The 27,063-nt window shown below is 38.8% G+C and overlaps 1 protein-coding gene across 2 annotated transcripts in view; it reads right to left on the reverse strand.

Annotated features, from left to right (window-relative positions):
* Window positions 1-27,063, reverse strand: part of dock4b (dedicator of cytokinesis 4b) — a 109,828-nt gene that overhangs the window by 27,227 nt on the left and 55,538 nt on the right. For both annotated transcript variants that reach the window (XM_017494423.3, XM_017494422.3), the window contains exons 13-32: window positions 25,827-25,952; window positions 21,902-22,026; window positions 21,431-21,593; window positions 20,916-21,022; window positions 18,306-18,459; window positions 18,020-18,117; window positions 16,828-16,911; window positions 15,094-15,194; window positions 13,178-13,259; window positions 12,760-12,930; window positions 9,441-9,633; window positions 8,214-8,341; window positions 5,469-5,603; window positions 4,315-4,413; window positions 3,770-3,864; window positions 3,594-3,669; window positions 3,221-3,321; window positions 2,924-2,982; window positions 2,651-2,799; window positions 2,458-2,543 (exon numbers count right to left, since the gene is read on the reverse strand). In XM_017494423.3, coding sequence (XP_017349912.1) covers window positions 2,458-2,543; window positions 2,651-2,799; window positions 2,924-2,982; window positions 3,221-3,321; window positions 3,594-3,669; window positions 3,770-3,864; window positions 4,315-4,413; window positions 5,469-5,603; window positions 8,214-8,341; window positions 9,441-9,633; window positions 12,760-12,930; window positions 13,178-13,259; window positions 15,094-15,194; window positions 16,828-16,911; window positions 18,020-18,117; window positions 18,306-18,459; window positions 20,916-21,022; window positions 21,431-21,593; window positions 21,902-22,026; window positions 25,827-25,952 — 2,332 coding nt within the window. The remainder of the gene's footprint in view (window positions 1-2,457; window positions 2,544-2,650; window positions 2,800-2,923; window positions 2,983-3,220; window positions 3,322-3,593; window positions 3,670-3,769; window positions 3,865-4,314; window positions 4,414-5,468; window positions 5,604-8,213; window positions 8,342-9,440; window positions 9,634-12,759; window positions 12,931-13,177; window positions 13,260-15,093; window positions 15,195-16,827; window positions 16,912-18,019; window positions 18,118-18,305; window positions 18,460-20,915; window positions 21,023-21,430; window positions 21,594-21,901; window positions 22,027-25,826; window positions 25,953-27,063) is intronic.

The following is a 27,063-nucleotide window of genomic DNA, read 5'->3' on the forward strand; positions in this document are numbered from 1 at the left end:
TATGTTGGGGATTCTTCTGTTTGGCACCAGCTTAAACAAACAGAACAGTGTAAATACAGCTGTGATAAGCCCGTAGGCTATGTGTACAGAAACCCAGGGTATATGCATGCAGGCACACACACACACACACACACACACACACACACACACACACACACACACACACACACACAGGTGAAGCATAAGGAGCTCACAATCCCCCGTTAGAAAATATTTATACGCAAGTATCACACGGACGTCTATCAGAACCAAGCAGTTAACAAAGTATAATACACACAGCGGGTTGAGTATAAACCGCCATTACACTAGGGTTTGGAGGCATGGAGGTAGGAAGTGTTGGTGCCATATGTGGACAATGAGAGGACTGGATGTAAATGGCTAAAATGATCATTGAAAACAATTTAAAAAAAAAATTATAATCATGAAGATTTATCACAATTATTAAGCCGATTAAACAAAAAAAAAAGCAAAAAAACTTTATTACACATTATGATTGTAATGTAAGCCTGTATTATTTCCAAATAGGTGAAAGGAACCAATATGAATATTGCTGGCTAGTAACGATCCCTAATCATTCTGAAAAATACAGAAGGATGACTTCTTTATCTACATATGTATACAACTGATACGGTGGCCCGTGTGCGCAAAACAGATTAACAAACCAGAAACACAACCGCAAAACTGAAAACACAACAGCAGCAGCATGAACAAGGATTCCTCCACCACCACCAAGTACAGTCCTTCCTGTTGGCAATTTGTATGTCTCAAATACCCTTAAAATATACAGTCCCCTATAGAACAGCAATGCCAATTCTTTTGGATTTTGCTATACAATGAAGACATTTGGGTTTGAGATCAAAAATGAACATGAGATGAAGTCCTTTGTTGAGTTCGCAGTGTGTTTTGGGTCAATGTCCGGCTGCATGACAAAGTTCCTCCCAACTAGATTGGATGCATTTCTCTGAAAATTGGCAGACAGAATGAATTCATTCTGCTGCTAACATCATGAGTTACATCGTAAAGATTAGTCAGCCTGTTCCAGAAGCCCAAGCTATGCCACTACTGATGAGCTTGTATATTTTGGATCATGAGCAGATCCTTTCTTTCTCCACACTTTACTTTGGCCTTTCACATTGTTAGAGGTTAATCCTGGTTCCAGAACTTAACTTTTGTGGCTCATCTCTTTATTTCTTTGCGAATTCCAATATGGCCTGATGAGAGGTTTGCATCTTATGTTATGGACTCTCTATTTTTGTTCTCAATGTCTTTTTCAAACGGTGGACTGTGATACCTTCACCCCTGCCCTATGGAGGCTGTTCGCGATGTCACTGGCTGGTTTTGTCTCAAACCATAAGTAAACATTCAGAGCTATTAAGTATTTAAACAATCAATCTAACATGACACACCCCAGCAACAAGAAACACCTGTCAGTCACATGTCCCAGTATTTTTGATCCCATGAAAACTGGGTGGGTTCAAACAAAAGGTGCATTTTGTGTTGTTTAACACATCTATATCAGGAAATGAAGGCTGAAATTCGAATTCATTGTCTCATTTATCGTTTGATCTCAAACCCAAATGTCTTGAGTACATAACAAAATCAATAGAAATGGCCTTGTTCCAATACTTTCAGAAGGGACTATACTTCAAACAAGGAGGAAGCTACTGAAGAAAAACTGTTTCAGCCATTAGACATTACTATAACCTTGACACTGTTTGGATTAATTCCAAATTCGATTCAATTTATCTGCTGCTTAAATGATAATTCAATATAAATCCTGCAAACTTTCAACCACTTGTTCTTGGGATATCACGCTAATGATAATCTCACTAGCACAAAAACATAATGCCTCCACCACAACAGCAAATTCAGAAACACAACATTTAACTCAGAAAAGAAAGGGTAGGTCCTTACTGAACATCACATGCTCATTGATGATTATCTACAGACTATGACAATCATAATCATAATCTCAAAGAAAAAGCCTGGCAAAAATCATTTTATGTGAAGTTACTTCTTCCTTCTGAATAACCCAGCTTTCTTTAAGTGGGCTTTCAACGTCCTCTTATTCATATTAATCCTATGCCAGGTTAACACATATCTAAAAAAAATATCATCATACAAATGACCTCAATAAAAATAAGCACTAATAAAAATAGATATAGCTATGAGGTTCATATTTCCTCCGTAAACATCCTCCAGTTCTCTGTTTTGCTCCATTTCATTTCGACTCATGCTCTCTGTAGCCAATCAGCAATGAGCATGTGATATTCAACAAAGGCCTACCCTTTCTATTTTGAGTAAATATTAATGTGCTCTTGGTTTTGCCGTCACGTTTTTGGTTTGTTAATGTGTATTGCACTTATCAGTTAATTGTGATTAACTATACAGTCCTAAATGTCCCTGTAAAATACTTACTCAATATGAGATATTAAATCAGCATATGCTCTCACTCACATGCTGTTAAAGAGCTCCCGGTAAGTTTCATCACCCTTTCCTTCTGACATCAGACTGTCGAGCTTGTCTATAAGTTTTGCCTCCACCTAAGACACATCATCATCCAGGGTTATAGGTTAAATCGACCCATGTGTAATTAAACGGTTATTTTTCTTGCACAGGCTCAGTGAAGCAGCAGGGGGCACTGTTGTACCTGTTTAAAGTTGCCGCTGCGCCGCTGTTCCCAGTCCATCATATCGTGAAAGATGGGGATCATCACGTTCCGCAGATCAGGCTGAGGAACCAGTGTCACCTCGAGAAACGGGCCGATCATAGCAGGGATGAAGTTTAACTTGTGTTCTCCTTTAAAAGCAAGAGAGAGATAGAAGTTGACACAGAGGGACGGTAGAAAGACAGAGATTAACTTTTACATTGGACTAAGTTTTTGGGAAGGAAAAGATTATAGATTATGCCATCAATCTCTTACCTAGATTCTGCCACATACTGAAGATTTCACAGCCCATCATCACCCTCATATCTCCATACCTACACACATGCATTCACAAATCTAACAGATGCTGAACCAGCATAAATAGCAGCATTACAAATGAGCATGAATATTCGAGTACTCACAAGCCACACCAATGACAATTTTTTTTTTTTTGTATTTTGCAACTTTTATACTTGTACATTTCACACTGACCAAGCATTATATAATATCCAGTGCAACAAAGTACAGTACGAGTTACATAGTGCATAGGAGAGGAGTGTGTAAGATACTCACTTTTCTAGAATTTTCTTGCGTTTGGAAGGAGAGAAGGTCTCAAGCTGGAGGCAGGGCTGGTTGATGAAGATTACAGATAGGTAGAAGTACGAGTCCCAGACCTATATTAAACACATGTGAACACACACCCAGTGTCACTGAGGATGTTTTCATGTTAAGCACAAAGACACAACCTTCAACTGTGTGTTTACACAGAAGGTAGCTGTGTAAGTCAATAACACTAAATATTTCCTGTTTTTCTCAACCACAATTGGCTCAGTGCTGTGTGTTGTGACCCAGAAGAACAGTACAATTAACACACGGCAGGAGGCCACAGTCTGAACACACACTCTGAGCCACATGCACATACGCAGACGCTACGATACACACATACCTTATAATCAAACCCGTCACTGAGAAAGTTTTTCCTCAGAGCATCTGACAGGTAGAGCACCGTTGTGATGATGACACTAGAAAGGAAGCATGTGTATCAATAAGCATGAATGCAAGCACTACCAGGTTCCATTATTTATTTGCCTTTAGGAAATCAAGAGCCGATAAGGTTCTTACTTATTAGTGACGAGCCGCATGACTGTCCAATCTTTTGGAAACATCTCGGGCCGGATCAGGATCCGGAACACGGTGAAAATCTGTAGGAGGAAATCCTGTCAGGAACAAAAACAAAATCAAAGACAATTCAGTAACTGAAAACAAAAAAATGTCCTGATTTCATCCTGATACTGCAGAGCACTAGGAATATTTCATGATTTTTATTTTGTATTATTAACGTGATCTGAAGCAAACGGGAAAAGTTAGTGAATTATGACACAAACCAGTATTTGTTCTTACTATTCTATTTGAAGAAGCATATAAATAGCTCCAAATCAATCCTTTTCTAACTGGTTCCTCATATTACTTCTGTTTATTTCAGAAACCCACTGCGGCCCTGTTTTATTGGTGCTAGCTGAACATGATGCCTGGTTTATGCTTGATGCAGCCACACTGTCACAAGGGGACAACAAGGTAATTATGTTTGTTGTTTTAGTTGCTGCTAGTATATTCGGTGCATGAGCACTTTTGTTCATGGAAAAGCATTACTCTTAGGCCACTCTCACCCTCAGCTCATCTTTACTGGTAAAACGCTGAAGATGCTGCTGGTAGTGTTTATCTCCCATCTGCGTCAGCAGAGCCAAAAGACATGCCACAAACTCCCCCTGAAACAGATATGTATGGACATCACACATCAAATAATAATAAATAAATAAATTACATAAAATTACACAATATGACCATTTCAAGTGGTTTTGCTTTTCACCTGTTTAATTCCCACTCCCACAAAAAGTTTGACTAAACCTGCCTCGATGCACAGTTAAGTTGTGCTTGTACCTGCCCATGAAGAAACTTTAAAAATGTGTCTCCATTTCCCAAAATATACACAAACTAGTCATTTAAACTACAGTGACTCTGAACAGAATAAACAAGTTACTGATGATGAATGAATGGATGGATGAATGAATGAACAAATGAGGTAAATGTGTTATGTTTGTAAATGCAGCATGAGCTACCAGTAATGAACATGGCCTTCATATCTAACTGTCTGTATAAAAGTGCACACCGCCTTTCCCGCTACACACCTCTAAACTGATGAGACATGTCTGTAATGAACCTGAAGTAGAGAACAAACAACATATGACCCTGTCCAAGTAACACCGTCACTTCACTAATCAGACCAGACAAGGTAACTTCCCTTTTCGACCTAATGTCTCTAGTACTGTAGTCCACAGTGGGCCACATCATATAACTAGACACCAGGTGATGACCCCTGCACTGATGGATTCATGATACATGTCTAAAAATATGCAATACATGTGATTAACAGCTCTGGTGAACAAGGCTAAAACATCAAATGCCAGAAATCTCCTCTATTGACACAGCACTGATTGAACACAGCCCGGAGAGTAAATAACACAGAAAGGTCAGTGGAGCTATAGAAAAGCTGCATTCAGTAGAGACAAAGTGAGGTTGGCGTCTACAATACAGCACAACACAAAAAGCACAGATCACATCTAAAGGAAAAGCTCTCCCACAATTCACCTGATGCGCAGCGGCTTTGAAGTATAAAGGGCTTTAGCTGTTGCACAGTAATTAATGGACCCTCAGGGGCTTTTGTCTCTCTTTTTTTTAAGTTTCTTTTTCTTCTCTTTTCCTCCCATGTTAAGTGCAGTATCACTCTCACTGTAATTCTCATGCTTTATCTTTGTTCTCTCACCGTGACATCCTGACTCTGAGGACGCAAGGTCGATGCAGGGGTTTGCGGACGGTTGGAAATCTCCAGTATGGTCCTCAACAATACACTCAGTAAGCTCTCCACTATCAGGTCCACTTCTTCAGACATGACTGGCTCCTACAGACACACACACACACACACACACACACACATTGGCAATTTGTGTCAAGTTACAAATATATTGTAAATGAATTGTCTGGAAAGGAATTGAAGATTTGAGAAATATAAAATAAAAAGACGCATACAGCTGTGGCTCTTTCCAAAAGAACTAATTTAGGGAGTTTCACAGCAAAGGGGGTGAATACTTATTCAATCACTTTTATGTATTTTATTTGGAACTTTAAGATAAATACTGATAAATTAAGAGAGTTATTTTCATCCTTTGGCAAGGTTCACTTGCCCGAATACTAAATGTAATGTGGCCTGTTATTTAAAAGGAGTCCGACACTCCTGCTATACAGCTTTTTAAAACATTTTTAGAAGTGTATACATAATTAAAATATTTAATTTCTTATTTTATTATTTAATATTTACAAACTTTTTTTTTTGTTTACCTTTGGCAACACATATGCCATGCCAATAAAGCAGCTAGAAACTGAATATTAAAGCAGGGTGTAAGTAGTGAGTGTTTCCTGACGGGGTGATAATGAGAGGGTGAGAAGCAGCCAGATTGAAAAGGGGGTTAGTGGAGGTGATGCCTCTCTTAAGAGTGGCCCTGCTGAGTGTGTGAAAGCTGTTTAACACTTACACATACACACGGTTCATCTCATGCCAAACAAGAGAGCAATCAGAGCCTCTCTAAGCCACTCCAGAGACTGTCCTGGCTTAGAGCTAGAACTGCAACTAATGACTGTTTTGATAATCAATTAATCTACCAATATTCTTTTGATTAATCAATTAGTTGGATTAGTTTAAAGATAAATTACATACCCAAAATATTTATTCAAATATATTTCAAGCAACTAATACTACTACAGAACACTTTACTAGGCTTAATTAAATAATGTCTCTAAATACAATATTTATACTCATCAGACAATCTGTTAAGGTTATGAGAACATTACCATGTGCATATTTTTTGACCAAACTAGACATCCAAACTAGTTTCTTTTCTTTGTCCTGCACACTTATGCACTCACCATCCACTTTAATAGGAACACATGCACACTTGCTCATTTATGGAAATATCCAACGCTACAGCACAATGCATAAAATCATGCAGATAAAGGTCAAGAGCAACAGTTAACATCAGAATGGGGGTTTGACGTCGACCATGGCATGGTTATTGGTGCCAGATGGGCTGGTTTGAGTACTTCAGAAACTGCTAATCTCCTGGGATATTTTTCTTGAGTTTACACAGAATGGTGCAAAAAACAAAAACATCATGTGGGTCGAGAGGCTGTTTGTTGATGAGAGCAATCAGAGGAGAATGACCAGACTGGTCTAAGCTGCCAAGAAGGATATACAGTGCCCTCCACTAATATTGGCACCTTTGCTAAATATGAGGAAAGAAGGCTGTGAACAATTGTCTGTATTGTTTCACCTTTTGATCTGTTATTAAATAAAATTCACAAAAATACTCTGCTCTCATGGATATCAAGCAATTGCAAAAAAAAAAAAAAAAAAAAACGCAGGTTAATAAATAAATAAATAAATAAATAAATACATACATAAATAAATACATAAATAAATAAATAAATCTTTGTTAAATATAGGTGTGGATCAATTATTGATGATATTTTACTTTTTTTAGTACAGCTCGCTTGGATTCCTGTTCTTGGCTGACTGGAGTGGAACCTGATGTGGTGTTAAGCTGCTGTAGCCCATACACCTCAAGTTTGTGTATGTGCTGTGCATGCTGAGATGCTTTTCTGCTCACCACAGTTGTGATCATGAGTTACTACAGACTTCCTGGCTGCTCAAACCAGTCTGGTCATTGCACCATTCTATGTAAACTCTAGAGACTGTAATGTCTCAGCAGGGATGAGATCAGCGGTTTCTAAAATACTCAAACCTGTCTATGTGGCACCAACAACCATGTCACTGATAAAGTCACAGAGTCACCTTATTCTGATGTTTGATGTGAACCTTAACTGAAGCTCTGGACCTGTATCTGAATGCTTTATGGATTGTGCTGCTGCCACATGATTGGCTGATAAGATAAATGCATGAATGTGCAGGTCTACAGGTGTTCCTAATACGGTGGATGGTGAGTGTATATCGTTGCACATGAAGAAAATAAATCAATATAGTGCTTATCAACACTACATGATTGAAAAGATTTTTTAACTAATTAAATGAATTGATTTAAACAGCTTCACTACTTGTGGCATAAAGTGAAGTAAGCTAGTGCTTTTCACAATGTAAAATTTGTTGCCAACTATTTTATTATCCAATTTTATCAATTTTGTCCATTAGTTGTTGTAGCCTCTACATTAGACTGATTCCATCAGAGTTCAGATAATAGATCTGACTGCACAAAACCAAACGGCCATTAGTGAGTATGAGCTCATGTCTTACTGCCTTCAACTAATCTCTCTTAAATCTCACTTCACAGTAAATCACAGGATGTGTTGTATTCCTATTTAAAGTCCTCATTCTTTCCTGCCATTATTTAGAGAGCTGTGTTTCTCAGAGCTTGCATCACTCTCTCAGCTCCAAAGCTCATCTCTCTCTCCCCCTCTATCTCTCTCTCGGAGTGGTTCAGGCCACAGGATGATGTCTCACCATACTGTCTCTCTTTATGATGGACAGCATGCTGGTGAGTATTTGGGCACACATCACCAGATCCCGCTGCTCCTGCATGTGAGTTTGTAACAAGCGCAAGACCACAGGAAGCAGGATAAACCGAGATTCTGAAACACACACAAACACACACACACACACACACACACACACACACACACACACACACACACACACACACATTCATTAAAGGTGTTGTCAGTGATCTGGGAAGAAGTTAGCTAAAGGTAGCGGTTTTAAAATTTAAAACAATACAGCCTGTCTTTTCAGTGTTCCCTCCAAAGCCACGACCCCAAAACACCAGAACTAGGCTAGAACTTCTAAAGATTAGTGCAAGAGGAGACACATCCATAATCGCCAGGAAAGCAACGACATGTCTTGTCCTGCCTGGTTGGATGTTAGTGCTGCATATTATCTTTTTTTTCCCTCTAACTCAAAGAGCCTGAGGCATCAGAAAAATATTATATAATATACTGATATTCATTATTCATAGTTGCCTGAATATAAGGAGAATATCGCCAAAGTGTTTCAATTTAAAAATCACTGACGCCACCTTTATTTATGGTACACTCTAACAACCAGTACTGCTCCAATCTATAATTGATATTAATAATTCCTTATATTTATATAGTACTTTTCTAGGCACTCAAAGCACTTTACATTATATGGGGGAAATCTCCTCAATCCACCACCAGTGTATAGCATCCACCTGGCATCAAAGTGCACCACAATGCCCAGCAGCTATTGGTGGAGAGGAGACTGATGTCAATTCAGGGATGGAGATTATTTGGGGGACACGACAGAGAAGGACCAAAGGGGGAATTTCGTCAGGACACTGGATTTAAACCACTACTCTTTTACGATAAATGTCCTGGGATTTTTAATGACCACAGAGAGTCAGGACCTCGGTTTAACGTCTCATCCCAAAGACGGTGCTGTTTTTACAGTATAGCATCCCCATCACTATACTGAGGCATTAGGCCCCACACAAACCACAGGGTGAGTGCCCCCTGCTGGCCTCACTAATATCACTTCTACCAGCAACCTTAGTTTTCCCCAGGAGGTCTCCTATCCAGGTACTGTCCATGCTAAACCCTGCTTTAGCTTCAGTGGGAAACCAGGCAAGGGCTGCAGGATGATATGGCTCTGGCATAAACAAGTACAAATACAGCCAAGTACAAACTAGCAAAGTCATATATCATAATGTACCTGGGTTTGTGTACAGTTGACTCTCCACGGTTTTTGAAATGCATTGCAGTTTCACAGTCTCTAGAGAGCAGTCTGACTGTGAGGTGTCCGGCAGACTCCCCAGAGTCTCCCGCACGAACGAGGCCACATCTCTGACAGTGAACAGCTTCAGAAGCTCCCCATAGACTGCAGGAAACGCCTGCAAAAACACCGCCTATATGCACACACAGACACACACAGTGGATAACTGACTTAAAAATATACTACACAAAAATCAAAATACATCATGCCAGATATTTTTCACCTTTAATAAACTTTTGTGAACAACAGTTTACTGACAATAAAATATGTAAATATAAATTTCCTCTAACAAAATGCTTTAAAAAATTACTAAATTCTGCTTTTTTCATCAATCTATGCAATCAGGCAAAATGGTGCTACATAATCAGAAACATTGCTCAAAGTGAGCTTGATGTAATAAGTATCTTTTTTCTGTCCATTATCACGCTTGACCATCATCAATACTGTAGCGGTCATGTAAGTTCTGCATTATACTACGCTGTCCTCTGTTGGGGCCTTTTAATGAGTGTCACAGCAGCATTCAGATGCTGAAATTTTAATAAAAGATTTTTAATAATTTTAATAAAGAATTGCTGACAGGCAGTCATCAGCCGCCTTTGGACGCAATGGCACTAACTTGGCTGCCAGTGAGCTTCTCACCTTGTGCTTTCAAAGATCTCAACACACGACCTAAGAATTCTTTTACGATGTCCCATTTTTTTTGGTCTGTGACAGAAAAAAAATCAATGTTGAAGATCATACAGTAGGATTCAACTTCAGTCAAACTGACAGGCGGTAATCTGTGCCAGTCCACAGCTTTTTACTGGACTGAGGTCAGACCTCTGACTGGGCCATTTAATGACATTGATCTTCATTTCCTTGATGCATTCCTTGTTTCAATTGGCTGTGTGTTTTGGATCAATGGCATGTTGAAAGCTAAAATTACTTTTTATGCTTTCCAAAAGAAGTCAGCATGTGCCAAAAACACCAGTCACAGCAAAGAAAAGAAAAAAAAAAGTAGTCCAAAAACAGGATGCTGTCACTTCTAAGCCTCACTGTAGGTATGCATAGCGTTGGCATTGTGCCAATATTCTGTAATCAACACCAATACATTTTCCAACATACAATTGGGAAGTTAGGTATTTCACAAATACAAAGATTTAGGACATTCTCTTCTTTCTCTCATGAGTAATGAAACGGTCATAATATTCAGTGAGTGTCCACTTACTGCCATAAATTCTTGGAGCTCATTTAAGGTTACCACTGGACTCTGAGCAGCTCCCCTAATGACCTTTCTCTTTCTACAGCCATCAAAATCCACTTCATAATCATGGTTTTTACGGTGTTCAGTGATATATTAACGGCTACTGAAATTCCTTTATATCCATCTGCTGATCTATGCAATTTAGAAATATGACCCCATAAATCTTTAGCCGTTTCTTTGTGGACCACAATTATTTCTGCACTATTCAACAAAGAACTGGTGAGGAAAAAGCTGATGGAGACAGCACGTGATATTTAGGGCCTACAGGGCCAGAACCACATTCATTTATGAGACATGAAACATTATAATCTGTTGACTCCTGACTTGAAAGGCAATGTACCCTACCTTTCTAAGTGAGGGGTGGACAAATCATAAATGTATTAGCTAGTCCACTGTGAAGTGGACAACTGGGAACCAAACAAAGCATCACATCTACAGTGCACTACAGTGTATCATGGACTGCTGCTGCTACAGCTTGTCTACAGTAAAGGCAAAGTGAATGAAAATGGACAACACACTTCTAGCCACTGTTGTGTGGAGAAGGCCAGGGATTAGCACAGATTACTGTAGAACAGCTCTGCCCTGCATTCTCTTACTGCTTTTCTCCTGCTCTGTATACAGATTAAAACACCCAGGCTTTACAGCACGGATAAATACAACATGTGGCAGGAGCCAGATTAACGCCTATAAATGCTCTTCGTCTTTTGAGCTGTATTTTCAGTTGTATTCAAGGTAAAATAAAGTAGACTTCATTGGCGGTTATTAAATGATTAATGACATTTTTTTAACCCCCTGCTGCTCGCTCTTCACAGGGTAATAAGAACTTTGTTAAAAATATATATGAAACTAAACTGATTGGACGATTAAAGCTATTCCTAAGAGAGGGAGTGAAAAATAAATGTAAATAATAATAATAATAATAATAATAATAATAATAATAATAATTTTAAACAATGAAAAGCAGAAGGAAATGTTATATTAATAATAAACTATAAAAAGAAAAAGAACGGAGAAAATAAATGTGAATGTGCCCATGAACAAGTTAAACCCAATTTAGCAGCTACAGTAAACGGGAATGAAGAGATTTTTTTTTTCTATTCGGTCCTCTCCAGAGAAAGTACACATAAAGAAGGAAAACAGAGGTCATGTCTAGTTTCATAAGGATGCTGAGGTTTCTCTCCATTTTCCAACAATTTCTGTCGTTGCATCTCTTCTTACCAGATTTACTTCTGTTTTTCTCAGGTTTTGTGTTGCACTGTCTATGCTGCTTTCACAGTCTGTCTGATTAGCTCTATTAGAACGGTTTTATCCGTGTTAATCTTTTCATATGAGCACAATGCAGATCTCGTGAATGAGAACTGGTCTTGTATGAGGACTGAGGGGGTGAGGGAGTACACTGCACCACACACACTACTGTTCAGGGAAAGAGAGTCAGGCTGTACACAGAGCTGATCGTTTAGTCAAGCTCATTCACGGGTGTCTTCAGCTATTTTATCTCAACCTAGAGAGAGCCACTGTGCTGAGACTCCTCCTCAAACACACCATAAGGCATGAATTATCTCCCTAAAGCCATAGAAATTCAATTAAACATAGTCAACAAAAAAAACTGCGTGGATTTTGTCTTTAAGGATAAAACAAGTGATGAGGGAACATTACTATCAATTACAGCTGATACTGCAAAGCAGAAAAGAATAAAGATGAATTAACAATTATAAAAAGCAGATCATCGTATCCCCAAAAGAAATAATGTGTCGTCCCATAGTGCGATGTTCGGCTGACATTTTCACTGTTCACCTACAACAAATTGTTCAAACACACTTGCTTTATAACATTAAAAATTTAACACTTCATGAATTATTGACACTTCTTTGTAGGCTTTGTGAATTTTTAGGCTTATTTCTCTTTCAGTCAAGAACAAAAATGCGCTCTTTTTGAACATCCCGATTAAATATAGTTAATCGACGTTAACTTTATGGTTGTCTAACATTCAAATAGTCTGCGTTCCACTGGCCCTACCTGTGTGTGCATGATAGCGCCGGACCCTTTGCTCTCCTGCGACAAGAAGAAGCGGATGGACATGAACAGTTCGTGCATACAGCAGCGAAACTCTTCCTCGTTCTGGCCTCCCGTGGCGAGAGCAAACAGCCTCCGAGATTGGATAATGTACTTAAAGATGTACTCTGTCGCCTGCAAAAATAACATCAGTCAACCAATTAAATTGTGGAACAATAAGACAACTTGTTTAGTGCTCTAATTACACATGCAGGAGCAACTGAAAATAATGCATCATAGAAGTCCTTAGGCGTCCAGAGAAAAACAGAGCACCCACTGAGTTCTCTTATTAAAGAAAAGAAGTCAATCTTTAATATTACAGCATTAGAGGAAAGTGCTCAAAGCTAAAAATAAAAGAATAAGAAATTGCATAAGCTCCTACCTTGAGTACTCGCTGGATGTGGTCCTGGTGTTCGGCTTCAATGATGCGGTCCACGTACCATTTCAGTACCTTAATCAGGTCCCTAAAGATGAGACATCATGGTGTCATGATCAGTAACAACTTCCAAGTCAGGGTGTCATTCTTACTACGCTGACAGAGGTTATAACTGTGAGAAATGACTTGGCAATCTGCAAGCCTTCTGACTTGCCATTTAGGAAAATGGAATAAACTAAATAAATGTCAAAGAGACAGACCATCAGTGCGGTACATTGTATCAATGCAACTGTTTTCCATTTCTCACCTAAAGAAAACAATTTGAAGTCAGTTCACCCAAAAGTTAGACTTCTCTTTCTGTGAGCAAGAAGTGTGTGCGTGCATGTTATATAATTTGTTGCATAATGTAAGAGACTGCAGGAGTGTGATCCTGATAAATCCATCACGAAAACAGAGAGTTAGTGATGAAGCCTTTAAGAAAAAAGCGTGTAGCTAAGGCTATATGAACTGCAGGAGAAGTTGGAAAAGTGACGGATACACAAGCAGAAGAAACATCTGCCTTCCAGGCAGGAAAAGAATGAGTGTGTGTGTGTGAAGCCTGCATCAGTGATCATTGTGCATTTCTGTTTCAGGCACTGGTACGAATACAAAAATATTTGGAAGTGAAAACAAAATTCAAGCTGGACAACACAACACACAAAAATGAAAATGCTTAATTTATTTATTAACTTTACACTGCTGAGTCCAGTACCTAAGACAAATTTAACACTACAGCAAATCTAATACCAGACTTCATCATGCAATAAACATGTGTGAATGTCATTGTACTGTTAAACTGTATCGTTTAATTATACTCACCTAACCCTAAACTATATTTCTCTATTTATGCATATTTGTGTCACAATGCACAGAGGGGATTTATGAGCAAGTGTTGAATGCATAGACACATTTTACATTCTCTTGCTAGTCCAACAGTGTGGTGTGCTTAACAATAAGGTGCAAACGACACAATTTTCCCCTACTGCATCCAGTACTTAACATCTTTTACAGGCTGGAGACGTGTTCATGCTCCACAACCCAACAGCTTGTGAAATGAGATGATAAAAACGTTCTAAAAAAAATATCAGTTTGGACATATTCATGCTGTTAGGTTCTCAGGCTGGTGTCTTTAATTAATGTCTCCTATGATAAACATCTTGCATCGACAAATATAAATAAAAATGAGTGGGTAGATAACATTCAGGTTATATGCAAGTATGAAGACTTCACCCTGTGCAAGTGTCTACACACGATGCCCTGAAGATACACGCTCACAGAAGTATAAATCAGCCTTTATGCACCACAAAGCTGCCATTACAGCTCTAGAGCTAATACAACGCTCCATCAGCTTTCATTTAAAGACAAAATGAAGACGTGAGACTTGAAAATAAAGAAAGACTTGAATAAATGTCTTGTACCACAGACAGGCCTATGGACAATGCTAACAGTGTTAAGGACACAAATACAGTCGGCTGTATAAGCAAGATCAAGCATACTCTAGTCTTCCATTTCTCTATTTATAATATTACTACTGGGTCACCTACTAGAGGGACACTGTGTATGTATGGCTGTGTGAGAGTGTATCTAAGACAGGAATCTGTTGGCAGTGTGTGAGTAGGGAGAACAGAATGTAGTGTCACACCGAGACACAGACCTGTGGAGTTACTTTGGGAACAGACTGTTCTGCAGACAGCCGGTGGTATGCAGGTGACCAGTTTACACTTCACTGAATCGTCATGCAGATCCAGTAACACAGCCTCTCAACATGGTCATCGGCCAACTTTTCTGCATTTTATTCAGAGGCACTATATACACTCGCTGCATGAAGGCATACTGTAGGCAGATCTCAAGAACAAGTATACTTGAGCTCAAGCACTACATACCTGTATGACAACGCTCCTGCAAAATGGCTCTCAATGTAGGTGTCCATGACGGGTTGAAAGTGCTGGAACTTGCTGTCCTGGAGTAAGTTTATAATGTGCACCTGGGGAAAGGAATAGGAACTGGTTTAGATTATATGATTTTTTTTTTTACTAAGCTAAAGTTAAAATTAGACAATTCTTCAGCAAATGACCAGGGCTCTCGTTTATCAACGGGAGCGTAAAACAAGCACTAAATTTGTGAGCACGACCTACTTGTGCACATATGTAAACTGATATTTATTACACATGTACGCAATGACCACTGATAAATCCCACACGTTTTAATTGATGTACTTGTGGATGTGGATTCTCATTTGCATAAAGATGGTAAACGGTAAGTGGCAAACTACTTCCCTGTAAAATGCACAGTAGCCTACTCGTGGTGCTGCTTGTTTCAGATGACATAGAACATGCCAAAAGGTGTCAAATTATGAACCTCAATAACTATGAAGTAAAGATATCGTTGCATGAAGCAGCGCAAAACAAAAATGGTTTATTTGGCACTTTTACGAGTGTGTCTAATAAATAATGAATTAAAAAAAGAGTATGTGCGTGCATTTTATTTCCCCAATTACATTTAGAAACTCCGCACTGGCATGAAAATTCATGATCTTTGCTGTTTTTCCACTGCTTATTCTACAATTTGGAAATGTAATGTATTGCAGCGTGAGCTATATGAACGAAGATAAGATGCGTCATTATTCAACCCGTAGTTGGTTGCCTGTACAAGCTCCAATTTTTCTTTGAAATCTACTCGTAGCTAAAAGCCCCTAAATAGCAACCAACTAAAACAGCACTGGGCAAATGAAATCGACTGATGATCCACTTCTCACGCTCAGCATAGAGTTTACAGTGGTGCTAATAACAAATGTCCTCCGCAAAGCTACAAGAGCCAAATCAAATGAGGTATATTTCTGATCGATCTATACATGTTCTTTTTATATGATATTACATCTGTCTGCATCTTGTGAGCATTGAAATCAGTAATTACTCTCTCAGTTATGCTGATATGATAGATAGTACTTAGAAGATATAGAAGCTCCACATAGTCAGTTTACCTGACATCACACTTTTCTACCACTAGGAGTTCATGCACATGCGTGGTCAGGAGTGCGCGGAAACATACACACATCCTTACACATAAGCAAAACGTGAAAAACCCCATTCAACGCATAGAAACCCGTGTACGCATGATTTATACATAAAACTAGGTGTACGTATGGTTCATTACATTTTATGTTGTGGAACATCCCTAAGAAAGGAAAATGAATCCACACCTTCAGATTTGCAAATACAACAGCACTGTGGTATGATAGCAAATAACCTTATAAGCTTCATCTGAATTAAGCTGTGTAACAAAACTTGTGTATTATTTCACATAATAAATGAAGTGAAAACACAGGGCCTCAAATCGTATAATGTTTAGAAGCCATTTAAGTTGATGATTTTGCCTGAATGGCTAAAAATGCTGCAAATTCACATAAAGTTGAGCTCTGATGAACCAAAATTCACCACCATGTGTTGCACAGATCCACAAGATCTCTCTGTTAAACATTAAATCAGATACTGAGTAGCAAATTTGCAAGAGGACATGTTGTTACAATTACTTTTTTTTTTTTTTTTTTAAACATAAATATCCTAAGGCTAAAATTGTACCAATCTGAAGGTACAACTGACACTGATTTTAAAACTTACAAGAGAATCAAAGACTTTGAGACCATATCTCTGCGCGCTCTCATCCAAGATTCCAAAGAGCGTGTCCAGTGTATCCTGTAAGAACTGGGAGACATACGATTTCAGTTAGAAACATAAAACAGATATAGTTCAGTGCAAAAGTTTGCATCCCCATGGTTTATGGGTGAACAAAGAATATAATGCACCTCCGTTGTACTGCTTATCTACCCGATAATAAAACTCTATGATGTTAAAATGAAAAGTTTGTGAAGAACACAAAACAAAATACAAGAGTTTTTGCCAAAATACAAAGTTTTGCCTTGGCCTGGTCTTCAAAAATGACCTCAACAAGGTAACGTATGATAACTGGAATAGTTATATCAAGAATAATATTACAACTTAGAGCATCCAAAAACTGTTTAGAAGATATGGATGAGGATGTAAGGAGTTAAAAGGAAAAGGGCTGGCAAACAAGTTAGACAATATTAATATCACTTGTGTTTTTGTTCACTAATAATATATTAAAATACACTAGTTTTCTATTTGTTGTTACTTAATAATGTGAATTCTCGATCATGCTAAATGCTTTGCTTCTACAAATTTCTTTTGCTAACTGAATTTGCTAACTGAATTTTGACCCAAGGGCACTAGCCATTCTTTCTGCAATAGTTAAACAGAGAATACGGCTAGTGACACGCTCATTAGTGAAATGTAAATGCAATGTAGTTGTGCAGTAGTGACTGCTTCCCTGCACTGGCTCCCAGTTAAATACAGGGTTCAATATATGGTATTTTAATGGTATTTAAGGGTTTACATGGATTGGCACCAGAATATATTACAGATCTTCTACAGTTATATCAATCACCTAGACTTTTAAGATCCACACAGTTTTCTTTTAAGTGCTCCAAAGTCACGACTGAAATCTAAAGATGATGATTGTGCCTTCTCTGATGCAGCTCCATGTCTCTAGAACAGCCTCCTGGTCTACATTAGAGCTTGTGATGAAACTGAATCTTTTAAATCACTGTTGAAGACTCCTCTTTACTCTGGGTATAACGGTCCTTAAATGTGTTAGATTTGGTGTTCAAGTGTTATGTTGTATATGCTTAAGTGTGTGTGTATGGTAACTTTGAGTGTAAAGCATTTTGGTCAACTTGTGTTGTTTTAAACGTGCTATATAAAAAAATTGTGATAGATTGTGAATGTAGTCTACCTTAACTATTTCAGAGCCGTCAATCGCCTTCAGTTTGGACAGGCTGTCACTGATCCTCTCAGGGTGCATCCTCCATTTCAGCAAGTCCAGCATATCACCTGCACAGAGCAAGCGGTGCAATATGTTATCTCTGGATCACTGCTAATCCTGCTGCTGTTTAACGTCCTAAAATCTCACAGTATAACACACAAGCCATGCAGAAACCACATACTGTGTAATGTTTTTATACAATGAGAGGTATTCCAGCACACATCCAGGAACACACAATATGAGGAGAATAGTGTACCATTCTGAGTGAGTTTGGTGGAACAGAGGAATGAGGTGATCCAGAAGGACTCCTTGCTGCTTTTCACAGCTTGGTTGTTGCCCGACTGGTTGGTTTTGAAGACGGGTAGATTGAGGTAGCGAGCACAGTCCTGAAGATTAGCGTTCTCCTCACACTTGAAAAAAAGAAGGCAGACATTAACTCTTAATTTTCGCCTAAAATGCTCACTCCTACCCACATCAAAGCAAAAACACCCACTCCCGCCCACAGGTGAGTAAAAAACACCCACGCCCAGCCACATGAGTAAAAACCCCACGTGAGTAAAAAAACACCCACTCCCGTCCACAGGTGAGTAAAAACACCAACGCCCACCCACACGAGTAAAAAGAACACCCACTCCCGCCCACATGAGTAAAAAACACCCACTCTTGCCCACACGAGTAAAAACACACACTCCCACCCACAGGTGAGTAAAAAACACCTACTCCCACCCACAGGTGAGTAAAAAACACCTACTCCCGCACACAGGTGAGTAAAAAACACCTACTCCCACTCACAGGTGAGTAAAAAACACCTACTCCCGCACACAGGTGAGTAAAAAACACACCCACTCCCACACACAGGTGAGTAAAAAACACCCACTCCCACCCAGAGGTGAGTAAAAACACCCACTCCCGCACACACAAGTAAAAAAAACACCTGCTCCCACCCACAGGTGAGTAAAAAACACCCACTCCCACCCACTGGTGAGTAAAAAAACACCTACTCCTGCCCAAAGGTGAGTAACAAACACCCACTCCCACCCACAGGTGAGTAAAAAACACCCACTCCCACCCACTGGTGAGTAAAAAAACACCTACTCCTGCCCAAAGGTGAGTAAAAACACCCACTCCCACCCACAGGTGAGTAAAAAAACACCTACTCCCACCCACAGGTGAGTAAAAAACACCCACAGGTGAGTAACAAACACCCACTCCCATCCAAAGGTGAGTAGAAAACAACCACTCCCACCCACATGAGTAAAAACAACCTACTCACGCCCACAGGTGAGTAAATGGTAAATGCATACTTATATTACGCTTTTATCCAAAGCGCTTTACACTGTGCTGTCATGCAAGGTGCTAAATTGCCATCGGGAGTAACTTGGGGTTCAGTGTCTTGCCCAAGGACACTTCGGCATGTGGAGTCCCGTGGGCCAGGAATCGATCCACCAACCCTACGATTAGTGGATAACCCGCTCTACCACCTGAGCCACAGTGTAAAAAACACCCACTCCCACCAACACGAGCAAAAAAAAAAAAAACCCACTCACGCCCACACGAGAGTAAAAACACCCACTCCCACCAAAATGCCTTAAAAAAAAACACCCACTCACGCCCACACAAGAGTAAAAACAAACAAAAAAAAAAATCACCCACTCTTGTCCATGAGCATAAAACCTGCCCACTAGAGTAAAAACAACCCACTTTCACCCACATCAAGGGCTGTAACTGTAGTAAAAAAAAAAATTAAAAAAAACTCACAATAAAACAAGCTGTATATAATAAGTTGTAAAGCTGAAAACAAAGTGACCAAAACATTATAAACATGGATTAAAAAAACTCCAGAAATAAACCACCACAGATACTTTATAATTCCTTTTTAATGACTTTTTTCAAAGAAACTGCCTCAAGTGTATTTTGTTGCACAAAGGTAATATTTTATATTTTATCAAGTTATCATGGTACAGTTGTTTGGCCATATCGCCTAGCGCTAGTTTGTACTGTCATCACAAACACTGAGGCTTAAGAGTGCTTATCTTTTTTTGAGTGTGTACACTGTACATATATTGCTCTATTCTAGTAAAGCCTTTGCACTTATCACCATGCCGACACTCAAAATCACAGCATATTTTTGACATATGATGATGTCCGTGCAGCATGTGTTATTTGAAGGACAGCCACACACACGAGCATAAGAGGATGTGGTTAAAACTAGGGATGACGTTTGTGTCAGCATTTAGTGGAAAGACGATTTCTTTCTTTCTTTGTACAAGCGCACTGGAAAGATCTGTTTATTGCATTGTTGGTGTTTGAATGTACTTTCTGCTGAATGTTTGGCTCAGCAGCGAAAGCGCCTTATGTATGGAGTCACATCAACTTAAAAATCACTTGCTTTTCTTGTTGTGGAAGAAAATAATGAGAGGTTTGCTCATTTTCCTTAAATGAACGTGTCTCTCCTGGCACACGGCAGTGTCTTTACTCATGAGAGTGGTTATGTTGTGTGTGTGTTTCTTTTTATTTGATGCCATATTTAAGAAAGTGGTCACAGATGCATGCAATATACTGCCATCTGAGCTGACCTGTGGACAAACAGAGCTCATTTTTGTGCTATTTCTGTAAATTCATAATGTAATCTAAAATCTTAATTTACCAAGAGACACCTTCAAACAGCAATCTGCACAACCCTTTTATCCCAAGGGTTCCTCAAGCATATTCATTTGCACAAAATCACTGCTTGAACCTGGCATACTGGTGGCAGGAATATCAAAACATACTGTATAAACAATCAACATTCAATGGCAGAAAGAAAAAAAACCTCAGTCATGCAAAACTTACACGTTCATTATGTATATGAGCTGAAAGGAAATACCTTATGAACAATAAGCTCATGGGTGCCATCAGGCAGAGTTCGTCCATCTTCCTGCATTAAAGGGACAAACGAGAAGCCGAACAGCTTCTTCTCCCCTTTGTCTTTAGCTGAGGAATAGACACACACACAAAATAACATGTCATAGTTTGCATTTTTCAGATTTCATTTCTTTTTTTTTTATTGTCTCTGTACAAGTAACACAGCACAATAACACTGTTGAATCTCGTCTCATTACATCAGGGGTGCCCAATTTTACCCACAAATGGTGCCAGCTTTCATTCCAGTGGAAGATTAAGAGGCATGGCTTCTGCTTGGTTAGAATGAAAGTCTGCACCCATAACAGCCTTTTCTGGATAAAATTAGGCACCCTTATGTAGGAAATCTCATCAGGGTTTGAAATGAACTTTTTTTTTTGAGGAATTCACATTATCATATCCTACACAGCTCAAATAGTCAGCTGTATGTGTAGGATATAGAAGTGTCAGTGTAATAAAGGATCTAACAAGCCTTCTTACTGGAGCAGTGGCGAAACTCAAAGCGAACATGGGAGCCGCGGAACATGTCGACGGGGATGGGCAGCTTGATCTGCTCGGCCCAGCGTGGGCTGTTGTTGTGGTACAGCACAAAAGAGTGGTACTCATCAGCCCCCGGCTCACCTGCACCCGCTGCAACATAGCCCTGCAGACCAGCACACATACATTCATGCACGCATACGTGCGTACACACACACACAAAGTAAGCAAAGAAGTGATGCATGCTGCCCATCAACTCTTATTTTCCATTGAACCAGGAAAACCACAAGCCAACAATAGCACTATCGGTAAGTGTGAAAATAAACCTGTCATGTTTGTTTAGATTTGCTGCACTGTTGCATGGTTTTGGTATTGCATGCTTATTGAAATTAATTCTATAAATACTAACAGCACATATACAACAGAGGGGTTAACGTGCAAAATTTTAACCAAAGGCAGTGTAAAACTGAATACCCGGAGAATCTGTCCATCAGCATCCAGTGCATAAACGGTGATTTCCACATTTCTGGCTACTGTCTTCCCTCCCTTCTCAAACTCTCCTTTCTCCAGGGTGACATACAAATCATTCCTCATCTCCCCTGAGAGAAAGCAGACAGATGATGGGGGTTAATGCATGAAATGTTGTACAAAGTATATATATTAGGTTTTTACACATAAAATAGTAGATTATTGGATCAGTTAATAACACTTGTAGAATAAGCTTAAATAGCAGCTCATCTGAAATACTAGACAGTAGCTACATGTCCATGTAGTCTAGTAAGCTGTTAAGCCGACTCATGGCTCAGTTGGATTCAAAACTGATTAATCAAAGAGAATGCTCCATTAACTAAAAGAATGTGCCCCATAAAAAATTGGTATTAAAGTATGTGCACAATTTTGGCATATATATTGTGCATGTACATTTGAGTCACAATGCACACAGACCATCACAGCAGCAACACAAACTATTCAGTTCGTATCATATATACATATCGTAGATGCCTCTTTGAGCTAAAATTGGACTCTCTTTGTGGGCTGATTATCCCTACTGAATTGAATTAAACTCGGAGTATGCAGCATTTGGATAGAAAAAATCCTGACACTTCAAAGCAAGAGAACAAGAAATGAACTTACATGGGAGGAAAAAAGTTTGGAAAAATCATTGTTGTAGTTTATGACAGACATGCAGGAGCAAACGCAGGTGAGTTTATTGTTTAATACTGTTTTGCTTCTCTTTAACTTGATCTCAATTCTTAGCAATTTGGTATTTCAGCTATTTCACTTAGTTTTGTAATTGGATTTGGAGTTAAGTTTGCTAGTTTACAATGTCTGTGACGTAAGATTTAGATTACATCATGTTGCTTGACCGATTCAAAATAAATGTTGCTGTAAAGGTATTTTTGCATGAAGCGTATTCTTTGTTAAATTTATGTGAAGAGTGGACAAATATTAAATTCACTAATCTAGCCCATGGGGAAAACTATAGTTGCAGTATGACCCTATCTATCTAACATAATATACAGTGCTGCTTGAACGTTTGAATAGAATTTTCTATATTTCTGAATAAATAGGACCTAAAATTCATCAGATTTTCACACATATCCAGGGAAACGTCTAAGCAACTGAAAGCCTCTCTCACATTGGCTAATGTTAAATGTTCCACCAACGAGTCCACCATTAGGAGAACACTGAAAAACAATGGTGGGGATGACAGGGTCGCAAGGAGAAAACCACCATTCTCCAAAAAGAACACTGCTGGGCATCTGCAGTTTGCTAAAGATCACATGGACAAGCCAGAAGGCTATCGGAAAAATGTTTTGTGGACGGATGAGATCAAAATAGAACATTTCAGTTTAAATAAGAAGCATTAAGTTTGGAGAAAGGAAAACACTGCATTCCAGCATAAGAACCTTATTCCATCTGTGAAACACGGTGCTGGTAGGATCATGGTTTGGGCGGCTTGCCATCATTGATGGAACAATGAATTCTGAATTATACCAGCGAATTCTAAAGGAAAATGACAGGACATCTGTCTGTGAACTGAATCTCAAGAGAAAGCGGGTCATGCAGCAAGACAACAAGCCTAAGCACACAAGTTATTCTACCAAAGAATTGTTAAAGAAAAATAAAGTTAGTGTTTTGGAATGGCCAAGTCAAAATCCTGACCTTTATTCAATAGAAATGAAAGACCTGAAGCAAGCAGTTATTGTGAGGAAACCCACCAACATCCCAGAGTTGAAGTTGTTCTGTACTGAGGAACCGGCTAAAATTCCTCCAAGCTGATGTGCACGACTGACCAACAGTTACTGGAAACGTTTAGTTACAGTTATTGCTTCACAAGGGGGTCACACCGGATACTGAAAGCAAAGGTTCATATACTTCTGCCACTCACAGATATGTAATAATTGAATCATTTTCAATAAATAAATAACCAAGTATAATATTTTTGTCAAATTTGTTTAATTTGGATCTACTTTCAGGGCTTGTGTGAAAATCTGATTATGTTTTAGGTCATATTTACGTAGAAATATAGAAAATTCTAAAGGATTCACAAACTTTCAAGCACCATTGTAATAATTAGATTGTCATATATCAAAGGAAACAAAATCATATATATGATCATGTATCACATCGTGTTTGTGGCAAAAAGTCAGCAAGACACTGAGCATTGTTTGAGCGATGAGATATGTTCTGTCCTCACATTACATATAAAAAGATATTATCCTAGTCTCTCTAGTGTCTTCTCTTCATGTGTTTAACTATATGATGTCCGTGTGCAGTAAGCAGGAGTTACATTATAGTTTTACACTGCACTTTATTTATTTCATCAGTATTCCTAATTATAAAAAGATGGTCTGTTATCCATATACATTAATTAATCTGCTTAGAATAAACCATTTTACCATCAACCAAACAGCACCTCCACAGATCTGTGTAGTGCAGCAGGTGGTGGGATTCATGAGGCCTGTGCTATAGTTACAGTATTGAGGTGGGTCACACTGCAGTAAAGTGCATTACATTTAAACATGAAAATACCAAATGGAAACTTGTTTTTCCAGAAAGTCAACAGGAAGTAGGGTTTTGTTTCTGTTCTTGTTGAACCTACATTTCTGCAAGCCAAGCACCCAAAAGAAAAGAAAAAAAAACAAACAGCTAAGGTTACTGATTTGTCCACCCTCGTGAGCACACATTTGAGTACTTTCAACTGACACACACAAATTGAAACTACCATTACTTCTATGCACGCATACACACCCAGGGCATGCACACAAAACCACACTGACCTACAATATTGCTTTCAACAGGTGCGTCCTGTGCTTCACTACAGACAAGACACACATTGTTATTCATACAGACAGGAAGAAGGCCTTCAATGTCATACCTTCTCTGTTCTCATCACCCATCCACACCTAAACACACAGGGCAAAAGTGCTGCACAAGCACTGTTCCTCCACTGGTGTTCAAAAACACGATCAAAAAAATAAAATAAAAAAATGAGGCCAAAGGTTGAGTGAAAGTCTATAAGTATGTTACTCCATTGTAGCACAGAGCAGCAATATCCCACTGAAGAGAAAGCCTGCTGCTCTAAGGGGGAACTAATTATAGACCAGACAGCTCCATGCATGGGTGGCCAGTCTGCTTCAGGCAGCTTGGGATAAAGGGGAAGGTGAACACTGAAGAAAACAGAACTGTGCTAAACTTCCCTAAATAAATAGCTTCTGGAGAAGTACAGCACTGAGGCAATGGAGAATCTACAGGGGGAAAAAAAGAAAAGAAAAAAAAAAGAAAAATACCGTTGCTCACGTGTGCGTCCGCTCACTGTGTGCTCTCTCACTGAGAACTTTGCTGTCATACCAACTGTTGCTAATGTAATGGCCAAATGCACACAGTAAATATATATTACATTAAGGGTGTACATTTTCTTAATGACTGCACAAGGCAAAGATATCCAGCCACATACAGAAAACTGAAACCAGACAACAATCCTGGAGCTAGTGACTAAAAGCTAGCCAAAAGAGCACACTTATTTCCTATGTACATGCCTCAAATCATCAAATCAGCTTATATATAGCTCATATAAACTAGGCGTGGCCTGCATATTTGAAACCCTGCCTTAGTTTATCATGTCAAACTGAATTTTGTACTTCTAATATATGTGCATACCCATAGTCTCAGTAGCAGACAATTTGAGTTCTGCCATGAAAAGTAGTGGAAGTTACTGGAAAACATTATTGTGGACATGAATACAGTGACATGTGATTCAGGAGGCATCAATTCCACTTTTCCCCCAATATTATATCTACATGTGTGTATATCTATATCTAGAGCTTTGTATAGTCCAACACTGATCTATTACTGACATCCTGGAACAACACAGACAGATGTTGGGTTTCCTCACCTGGCATGATGATGTCAGAGAAGCCCAGTTTCCTGGTGATGGACACACCCCGGGAGAAAATGACCATGTACTCCCTCCTCAACTGCTCAATGTCCCCGTGGAGTAACTGGAGAGTCACTGCTAGGCCTGGAGACACAACAAACATAACAACAGGTATGGTGTATCTCGTGTTTCTAAACTTCTAGGAAATACTGCACTGCATAGTGTTCTGACATACATAACATCACACATTATTTGTCCGAAATGTAGTTCAGTACTTTGTCTTGCATAGGCTTACATTATAACTACAATCCCTTTTAGGCATTTCAGTCACATAACATAAAACTGGACTAGCATTGGCACGGAGTTACTTTGATTTCAGAGTTTCTGTTTTTCTCAGGTCAGTGTCTGAGCGTCTCTTTTGCAGCCAGCAACTGACAATCAAACAGTGACTTCAGGCAACCAGCAGGAGATATACAGTGCAAATATAAGAGATATCTGTGCAAAAGATTTACTACTCGCATGCAAAGAAATGCTGTAGAGCAAAGATGCCTTCAAAAAGAATCAAATGAAATGTTTATACATAAAAAAAAAAAATACTACAAAGAGCAGTAAAGCGTAATAAATGAAACAAAGTCAATATATGGTGTGACAACCCTTTGCTTTAAAAAAAAAAAATTAGTCTCCAGTACAATTAGTGCAGTTTTATAAGGAAATTATCTGCAGGTTTTATTGAGCATCTTGCAGAACCAGCCACAGTTCTGGAGAGTTTGACTGTCGCACTTGCTTCTTATTTTTGCAGCAAAACCCAGCCGCCTTCATTATGTTTTCTGTCTGAAAAATGGTCTCTTATGTAATATCCTGCTTTCTTTACTGGCACAGAAGCATTTTTCTGTAACATTTCATTTTGTGCTAGAAAACTAATGTTTGGGAATCTAAAAAGTTATTGTACTGACTCGATAATGCAGAAGTCATAAAATAAAAATCTATCACAATGTTTGTACTAAATAAAATAAAATAAAATAAAATAAAATAAAATAAACAGCATGCCTAAGACTTTTGCACAGTATCGTATAAGTTAAAGTAATTTATACCTAATGTTGTATGTTAGAAAATGAAACAATGGGGCATCCACATTATGTAGAATTTAACTGTGAAAAAGTAGCACTTGGCACCAAAGTAGTGACACTACTGCCCAAAACTGAGTGTAGGAGTATCAGTCGAGAAAATCAGACTGGAAATTTACCTGATCAGAGCA

This window comes from Ictalurus punctatus, chromosome 19 (genome assembly GCF_001660625.3).
Source record: "Ictalurus punctatus breed USDA103 chromosome 19, Coco_2.0, whole genome shotgun sequence".
Taxonomy (NCBI): domain Eukaryota; kingdom Metazoa; phylum Chordata; class Actinopteri; order Siluriformes; family Ictaluridae; genus Ictalurus; species Ictalurus punctatus.